The sequence below is a fragment of the Littorina saxatilis genome, linkage group LG3 (genome assembly GCF_037325665.1).
Source record: "Littorina saxatilis isolate snail1 linkage group LG3, US_GU_Lsax_2.0, whole genome shotgun sequence".
Classification (NCBI taxonomy): Eukaryota; Metazoa; Mollusca; class Gastropoda; order Littorinimorpha; family Littorinidae; genus Littorina; species Littorina saxatilis.
In genome coordinates, this window is record NC_090247.1 from 6,254,156 (window position 1) to 6,264,155 (window position 10,000).

General features: G+C 42.3%; 1 protein-coding gene across 1 annotated transcript in view; it reads left to right on the plus strand.

Annotated features, from left to right (window-relative positions):
* Positions 1-10,000, plus strand: part of LOC138961082 (neuromedin-U receptor 1-like) — a 193,761-nt gene that overhangs the window by 172,391 nt on the left and 11,370 nt on the right. The window contains exon 5 of the mRNA XM_070332677.1: positions 2,951-3,076. Within this exon, the coding sequence (XP_070188778.1) occupies positions 2,951-3,076 (126 nt within the window). The remainder of the gene's footprint in view (positions 1-2,950; positions 3,077-10,000) is intronic.

Below are 10,000 nucleotides of genomic sequence, written 5' to 3' on the forward strand. Positions count from 1 at the left end.
CTTTCGCTGTGAACTTCGGTTCTTTATCTTGCGCATGTGTGCACAAAGGGGTGATCGGCCACCTTCAAATAACACTCAGTCTTTATCTCATGTACATCCGCTGCAGCATCCATGAACGTATAATAAGTAAACGCAAATAAAACACAATGAAAAGATCCTTCATCCTCACTCTCCCATCTTAATTGACACGCGATGTGCGTGCACTAGCTAGTTCAAGGCGTGGGTGTTTCCTAATTAGAGGAATGAAAATGTGGCTGTTTTTCGTGCCAGCCCGTAAATTGCAATGAAGAGAGACGAGAGGAAGGGGTGGGGGTGGGGGTAGTTAGGGTTAGGGGGGTGGGGGGGGGGGCGACCGTTGACATTGTGGGGTTTTGTTGGACACACACACACACACACACACACACACACACACACACACGCGCGCGCAGCTTCAATTTAGCCTTTCTTGTATAATTTCGCAAAACAGACAAACGGACAGACAAACGTACAGACAAGCGTACTAGAAGGGAAAAGACATACAGCAGAAAACAATTAAAACGAGACAGCATGAACATCATTGCGAAAACAGAAACAGAAAAGTGTCAGTTAAAGACAAATTGAAATAAGAGCAAAGGCGGACACAAAAACAAACAAACCCAAAGAAAAAATACAACGAAGAGACTAGAAAAGAAAATAGCTTGCAAAGACAGACACAGAAAAGTGCAGAATGAAACAGAAAGAAGAAGAAAACAAGATTAAGGCGGACAGCACCAACAGTAGACAATAGAAAAGGAAAACGCATGCACGGGAAGAAAAAATAAATGTAAAAAGTGCAGAATACAAGAAAACAAGAATAGAACCCCAAGGCGGACAAGATACAACAGAAGGATAATGGAAACGGAAATAGCGTGAATGAAAACGTCAAGCTAAGGGCCCGGTCACACCACGACCATGTCGATCAAGCCGATCTGAAAAAGTTATCAAATCGGGGCATATCGCCGTCAAAATCCAGCACATGGCGAGTACAAAAAACTACATCACGACTGTACAGTACTGCGCCCAGACCCGGCTACGCTTGTTTTGTGCAATTCAAAATAAGCGTAGTAAGAGCGTGCAGCTTCGCGACCTAGCAGATCCCACCCCGACCAAACAACTTAACCACGCTCATGGAGATCCTCCCACGTTTGGCCCACGATTGGCCACGCTCTCCGACACTTTTACAACGGAGTAGAAGCGGCGTCTCTGTGTGACCGGGTTATAAGACAGAGAGTCAGATCTCAAACTCATTACATCACAGTCCAAAACGTCTCAAAGGAGCCGTACATTTGTTAAATGGATGGCACAACACCCCCGCTCTTGTAGCTCTATTGGTGAATGGAACGGGCTAAAATGTCTGTAACCGTCTGCCGTACAACGGCCTGCGACCTTCACAAGTAATCACGTTGGTTTTTATCTAATTGTTTTGTTTTTTCAAGAGTTCATTTGTGAGTATTAATGTGATTGGGTGTAAGTGATAGAGTGTGTTGTCCAAAGTGTTGAATAATATTGTTTATTTGCTTTAAAAAAAAAAGTTTGTTATTACCCGTTTAAAGTATAATTTTTGCGTCTCCAAAATATCGCCTTCACTTTCTTTCTGTTTCTCTCTGTGTCCCTTATTGTTTCATTATAAATGATGGTGGTATTCATGCACAGGTTATACATTAAAGCTGACCGTTTTGGTGCACACGACGGGCGCAGTGGCGTGGTGGTAAGACGTCGGACTCCTAATCGGGAGGTCGTGAGTTTGAATCCCGGTCGCTGCCGCCTGGTGGGTTAAGAGTGTAGATTTTTCCGATCTCCCAGGTCAACTTATGTGCAGACCTGCTAGTGACTTAACCCCCTTCGTGTGTACACGCAAGCACAAGACCAAGTGCGAACGGAAAAGATCCTGTAATCCATGTCAGAGTTCGGTGGGTTATTGAAACACGAAAATACCCAGCATGCCTACTCAACGAAAGCGGAGTGAAGCTGAATATGCTCTCAGAGTATAGTGTGGGGAACCCAAATGGGCAAACGAGCTCACACGTAACCAGACAATTCTGGAACGCTGAAGAAAAAAGGTGCACACTGTTCCTTTCTGGTACATTGGCTGTGCTGCGTATGTTTTGCAGTTGTAGCGGCCGGGATTGTTATCACCTGCTTTAGGCACCTTGCTTATTCTTCTGAGCGCCGTTCTCATGTCTTGACTGTATTCGTTGGACACCGTTTGTGTCCTGTTAGGATCCATTGTGTATGCTTACTTAATATGGATGTTTTGTCTAACTGGCGGTGATGATGATGAAAGGAATATGTTTGTCCCATAGGCAATTTGTTGGCCCCTTAAGGACAAGTATGGGGTAATATGATAACAACAACAACATTAACAAAAAAATGCGATGACGAAAACCATCGTAACTGATGTGACGGTGGCTTTCATTATCTGCTTGGCACCGTTCTTTTTGGTGCAAACTATGTATCAATTTTGTTTCTTTTGCAGTGGCAGTTACGGTGACATTCGTTCTTTGCTAGGTGTAATTGTTTTCTCTGATTGCAATGTATTTATTTTGCCGGTTTTGCTAGGTCAACAGTCTTTTCAATGCTTACCATGTATCTGTTCTGTCTGTGTTGCAGTGGCAGTGACCATGTCTTTCGTCATCTACTGGGTGCGGTTTATTTCTATACTTACCATGTATATGTTACGTCTGTGCTGCAGTGACAATAGCTTTCATCGTCTGCTTGGTCCAGTTCCTTTCTACATATTTACCACGTATATGTTTTGCCTCTGTGTTGCAGTGACAATAGCTTTCATCGTCTGCTTGGTCCAGTTCCTTTCTACATATTTACCACGTTTATGTTTTGCCTCTGTGTTGCAGTGGCAGTGACGGTGGCTTTCATCATCTGCTGGGCGCCGTTGTGTTATTCTTACCATGTATCTGTTTTGTCTGTGTTGCAGTGGCAGTGACGGTGGCTTTCATCATCTGCTGGGCGCCGTTCCACACCCAGAGACTGATGGTGCTGTACGTGCACAGATGGACACCGGAGCTGCTGGCAGCCCAGAGTCACATCTTCTACATTTCTGGTGAGAGACTCTACCGACCATCATGTTAATATAGTACAAATAAATGGAAACAGACAGACCGACAGACAGTCATACACACAAACAGATAGACGAAGAGGCAGCCCAGCGTAACATTTTTCTTTATTTCTGGTGAGAAAATGGGCTATCATGTGAAAATAACAAACAGGCACAAGCACAACTAAATGAAAGGAAACAGACAGACGGACCGACCGACAGACAGACACACACATATATGAATAGATGAATAGACATCCCCGTGTCACATTTTTCTTTATTGTTGGTGAGAAAACGGGGCATCATGCTAAAAAAACCACGCAGACACAAGCATAACTAAATGAAACAAGAAATTCCTCCGATAGGAAAAACACCCCCTATAAAGGGAAATAACCTTCTCAGTTGGTGGCAGTGAGAATGGTTATTTCCCTTTGACCAACGGGGGTGTGCCTCTATAAGTCGTTGTATAATTTTAATCCACCAATAACTCCCTAACCGTGTGTTTGACTGGTCCCAATTTTTGTAAGGACCGTCTCCGGAATGTATAGAACCTGTTCACCAAGTTTGGTGACGATCGGTTCGTTCATTCTTGAGATCTATATGCGAACACCAACACACACCCAAATAAAATGTCAGTCTTAATCTTAATCCACCAATAACTCCCTAACCGTGTGTTTGACTGGTCCCAATTTTTGTAAGGACCGTCTCAGGAATGTATAGAACCTGTTCACCAAGTTTGGTGACGATCGGTCCGTTCATTCTTGAGATCTATATGCGAACACAAACAAACAAACAAACACATCGAGTGAAACCTATACACACCCCTATACCGGGGGTGTAAAAAGACCGACCGACCGACCGACCGACCGACACAAATATAGATAAGAGGCAGCACAGAGTCACATCCTCTACATTTCTGTTGAGAGGCCGGACCGGCCTTCATGCTAACACAGCACGCAGACACAAGCACAAATATATGAAAACAGACAGACAGACCGACAAACAGACACACAAACACATTGAAAGAATGATGAATAGAGGCTTCCCAGAGTCACATTTGCTAAGTTCTTGTGAGAAAATGGGCCACCGTGTTAAAATTACACGCATACAATTACATTAGGTTGCATGGAGATAGACAAACGAACAGACAGTCAGAAAGGCAGAAACATAGAAAGCAAGCCAAACAGGTTCTGTAAGGCTTTTTCTCCATTCACACTATTTCTGCTATCCACCTCCTACCGTGGTGTAGGTACGCACACCCGCACGCACACGCGTTAAACGAACAACAGATAGACAGGAAGACAGACACTGAAACAGGTAGAAAAAGAGACGAGCGGCTAGCCAGACATGCACACGGACTGACAAACAGACGGGTAGACATTCAGACGGACAGGCAGACAGCCACTGAAACAGGTAGAAAAAGAGACGAGCGGCTAGCCAGACATACACACGGACTGACCAACAGACGGGTAGACATTCAGACGGACAGGAAGACAGACACTGAAACAGGTAGAAAAGCAGACTAGCGGCTAGCCAGACATGCACACGGACTGACAAACAGACGGGTAGACATTCAGACGGACAGGAAGACAGACACTGAAACAGGTAGAAAAAGAGACGAGCGGCTAGCCAGACATGCACACGGACTGACAAACAGACGGGTAGACATTCAGACGGACAGGCAGACACACAGGAAGGCAAGCAGACACATACACACATGAAGCAATCAAGGAAGGTTTTAGTCACCTTTTTTCTCTCTCCATCCTCATTTTTTTCTTCTTCTCCTCCTTTTTATGATCTAATATTTCTTCTTCCCTGGTTCATGAACACTGTAAATTCACAGCAGGCACCATCCGCAAACATGCACAGCGGTATTGCAGTTTTGTGACAGAAATGGAAAAATCGACAAGGAACTAAACTCCATTATTGCAGGTGGCCCAATCCCAGATTAATGTCACAATTGTCGCCTTTTGCGAACAGCAGCCATCAAATACATTGTCATTTTTAATTGGGTCTCACATTTGACCAGAAAGGAAACTGAGAAGCAATTAAAAAAAAAGGAAGACATGAAATGTCGAACAGGATCCACTCTTAATTTGAATCAACATTGTATTTTCCTGTTTCAAGAAGAAGCAGAAGAAGGAAAACAAGACGAAGCTGGAGAACAGCCACAAGAATAACAAGAAAAAAGAAACCAGAAGAAGGAGAATAAAAATAACAAGATGGAAATCAAACAAAATGATATGAAGGAGAACATAAGGAGAAATGGAGACAAAAAAGAGGTGTCGGGAGAGGGGGCGGTAGGAGAAGAAAACCCACACTGACAAATCAAGGAAACAGTCAGTAGCAGCAACAGTAAAAATTGCACTAAAAACAAAAACAACAATTTGTGACCCTCCACCACGAAATGAGTCGCATGTCACCTCGCGCGGTTCTGCGCTAGGCTTAATGTAAGTCCGGGGAGTGTCTGGTAACAGTGTGAGGGTCACCTTAGTCACAGGCTCATAACTCAAACAGTTTTCGCTCTTTTCTGAAACGGGTTTCACCACTGGATAGACTAGAGCATAAAGAACTCTTTAGGAAAATGTAAAAATATGAAAACCATGCAAAGGTGACATGTGACTCATTCCGTGGTGGAGGGTCACTTATCTTTTTCGACGAAGATACACCCAACAACAAAATCTTCGTAAATCTGCAGACACACAGCTCAAGGGTACCGAACCGGGGTTAAGGTCACAAAAAGAAAGGCGTAACAAAAAAAAGGCAATCTTGGCAAACCAAATGGAACAAACACATTGCAAGACAAAAGAAGAATCTAAATCGATTAGAAGAGTATCAGGTCCTTCGAAAAGTTACAAGTAGAACACAAACCCAGAAACAAAACTGAGGTAAGGATGGCAAAAACAAGGGGCAAACGGTGCTAATCCATCGGAAACAGAAGTGTTAGACAGAAAGACTCAAAATCGATTAGGAGGAAATCAGATCTGTCAAAAAGTTAAAAAAACTAAAAATAAGAAGGACACAGATCCAGAAACAAACCGAGTAATGATCGCCAAAAACAGGCGTACAAAACACTTGTATATTTTATTTTTCTGGACTCGTACAATACACACAGAATGGAAACAAAACAGTAAAAGAGGAAAAAAGGCTCTATATCGACTGGTAGAAAATCGGGTACTTAAAAAAGTAAAAAGCAAGCAGTAGGACACACATACAGAAAAACAACCCAGTCTGAACTCCCAAGGGCAAACGCTGATACTTGACTGGAAATAGAAGCGTCAGAAAAAAAGAAAACTTTAAATCGATTAGAAGAAAATGAGGCCCGTCAAGTTAATGTATACTGTCTTAAATGATAGAATAATAACAGGTATATCATAAGTAGGACGCAGATCTAGGACAAACCCAAACCAAAACCTGCAATAACAGGAAAACTCCAACCCGATTGGACGAAAATTAGGTCCTTCAAGGTTCAGGGTTCAGCATAGTAACAGACAAATAACAGTGATGTTAAAATACAAAAATAAAATCAGCTACGTCAATAGGTAAACAGTAAAAGAAGGTCACAGACCAGGGAACAAATACGGGCTAAAGATCGCAATAACAACGGCTAACAGAACAAAACAGCGCCAGAAAAAGAAAGACTTCAAATCGATTAGAAGTAAATGAGGTCTGTCAAGTTTAAGCCTATTGACAGAATCGATTTAAGGTAACGCCCTATCTCGAAGGACACTCGCATGCATTCAGGCAGCGGCATGATAGTTCCTTGATGGACAAACGACACTCACTCACTCACCATTTCACCGCCATTTTCTTCTCCTTCCAAATCGTTGACGATAAATCCGTTTCCCATTTCTGTCTCCCTTTGCACGCACTTCATCCTCCTTTGCTGGCGATCCTCTTTGAATTTATTTGCAAGCGATTAGCTTAAGGGTGTGAGTATGCGAGTTAATCAGAGCTATGGATACATCTTGTTGTGCTAGGTGCTGGTGGTAGTGGATAGTGTCTGATGGTTGGTCCAATGCTTTTCTTGCTTCTGCTGCCACATCTTTTGAAATAGGATGTTTATAGGTAGATAGTGTTGGTAAAAGTAGGGCAAAAAGAAGTGTACGAGTCTAAGAAAAAACGCTGGGCTGTTGTCCGCAAAGGAACAGTGGTGTGACTGATTCGCAGAGATGTGTCAATGTGACTATGCTGCTACCAATCTGAATAATGAGATGAGACTAGACTGAATTGTAGTTCGCAGAGAGAGAGAGAGAGAGAGAGAGAGAGAGAGAGAGAGAGAGAGAGAGAGAGACAGACAGACAGACAGACAGACAGACAGACAGACAGACAGAGACAGAGAGAGTGAGAGACAGAGACAGAGACAGAGAAAAAAGACAGAGAGAGAAAGAGAGAGAGAGAGAGAGAGAGAGAGAGAGAGAGAGAGAGACACACAGAGAGAAAAAGACAGAGAGAAAAAGACAGAGAGAAAAAGACAGAGAGAAAAAGACAGAGAGAGAGAGAGAGAGAGAGAGAGAGAGAGAGAGAGAGAGAGAGAGAGAAAAGAGAGAGAGAGGGACATAGAGAAAAAGACAAAGAGAGAGAGAGAGAGAGAGAGAGAGAGAGACACACACACACACACAGAGAAAAAGACAGAGAGGGAGAGAGAGAGAGAGAGAGAGAGAGAGAGAGAGAGAGAGAGAGAGAGAGAGAGAGAGGGGGACAAACAGACAGACAGACAGACAGACAAAAACAGAGAGAGACAGAGAGAGACAGACAGAGACAGACAGACAGAGAGAGACAGAGACAGACAGAGGCAGTGACAGGGACAGAGAGACAGGAGCAATAAAAGAATAAATATGCAGAGCTGAAAAAAGGATTACAGAAGTTCCCGCGGGTGAAGCCCGTAAATTATACTCATGTTCCTTATTTAGAAAAGATGTAATTCTTTTGCACTTGCTGCAAGCAATCTGATTTTAAAATGCTTCGTCAGCCTTTATTTCATTAACCAAAAAGTATGCGGGAGAAAAACTAGAAGAAAAATGTTTAGCATGAAACTTTTTTCTCTGGGTGCATTAAACGGGTTCGGACACTTTCCCGGAAAGGCAACATCTTCTGCATGAAAGAAAGACTCTGGAAATAGATACAGCATTATTGCAGAAATCCTCTCTATTTCCCCTCAAAGTTTTTTTTTTAATTTTTTGTTTTACTAATTTGCAACCTTTGCCACATACAGTCGCGACAGGATGTCTGATTCAGGCACGAAGTAACAATACAAGTAAATGAAATAAAAAATAAAACAAAAAAGAAGCAGAAGCAGAGAAAGAACAAGAACAAGAGAAACAAGAACCGTAATTTAAGAGAACATTTCTCCCTAGCGTCGTCCAAATAGCCAAAGCAATAATTACAGAGGAGGAGAGGGTTTGGGAGAGAGGGGTGGTGGTGGTGGTGGTGGTGGTGGTTAGGACGGATTGTTGAGCGGACAACAGAGAGCAATAGCGTCATTCAAAACTGTGACATTAACATGCGTCCTTGCAGACTGTTGATCCCTGTGCAGTGTGATATGGAAATAGATATCACCCTCTGGAGCGGCCATCTGAAATCCACGCTTACTATTTTGCATCTAAAGGCAATATTAAGTTCTGGTCAGCCAGTTCTCACAGATATTGTCCAGCGAGGGGATTCTATTGAAGGATATTGTATAAAAGACGACATACCCACCAAGGATGGCGATCAAGATTGAAGAGGAGAACGTTTTTTTTAAATATACAATATACAATCATTATGAAAATGCCTATAACCAAACCACCATCCTGCTTCAAAGTCTCTCTAAGAGAAATCACAGTTTCTTATTCGTCCTATTGACCTTAAAATTTAAAGAAACAAAGAAATAGCAGCACATGCACTTTTCTCTAGAAACAGTGCGTGTTCAAAAGCCGGTAGTGGGATAAAATGTCAGCTCTCATGTGCACGGAAACTGGTGTTTCCAGATTCGATTTCCTTTCTGCATGGCACGGGGCACGAGTGTAATTCTACTTCCGGTTGTGAAGGATTGTGTGCTTTAACTCTTCGACAGGTTCTCGATGTTTTGAGACGGCTACGTAAAATGGGATAAGGTGATTTTATGGGATGTTTTGGCGTTTTATTGTTATGGCACTTATCGTGGAGGACTGTTTTTGTTGTTGTTTTGTTTTGTTTTAAGTTGTTATGGCCTTTGGGGAGGAGTGGGTCTGTTGTGTCGTAGCTAGGTTTCTCGAGTTGTTTTTAACTTTACGAACATTTTTTTCTAAACAATTCTTGAAGGTTCTTACCGTGGTTATTTAAGGCTCGATGGTTTCATTCTGCTTGAGTGGAAACATGACGGAAGCAAAAAATAGAGTTCCAAACTCAAGAAAGGTAAAACGTTATAAAGCTCCCCCCCCCCCTCCCACCAAAAAAAAGGAAGAAAGAAAGAAAGAAAGACAGAATGACAGAAAAAGAAAAGCTAAAGGAGCTAGGTTATTTATGAGACAGATTACAAAAAATAAAAAAAAGCACACAGAGGATTACCATTTTGTTAAAGATAAATAAAACAACGCAAATCTTACTTCAGCAAGTTGGGTCAATCCTTCGAAATATGTGTGTGTGGGTGATTTTTCTATTTCTCCCCAGCATAATTACGTACCTCTCAATCCTTTTAGGCTCAATATGCCAGCCGAACATTTTCTAGGTAAAGTGGTTACTTAGGTTTAAGTTGAATAAGTTAGAATTTATTCCGGTCCTTTTTTTTTTATCTTAAATATGTTACAAAGGTGACAGAGTGGAATGAAGTAAAAGTTATTTCTTATCCCAGGCTTATTATTCGAGTGGTGAGAGAAAGAGAGAGAGAGAGAGAGAGAGAGAGAGAGAAAGAGAGAGAGAGAGAGAGAGAGAGAGAGAGAAAGAGAGAGAGAGAGAGAGAGAGAGAGAGAG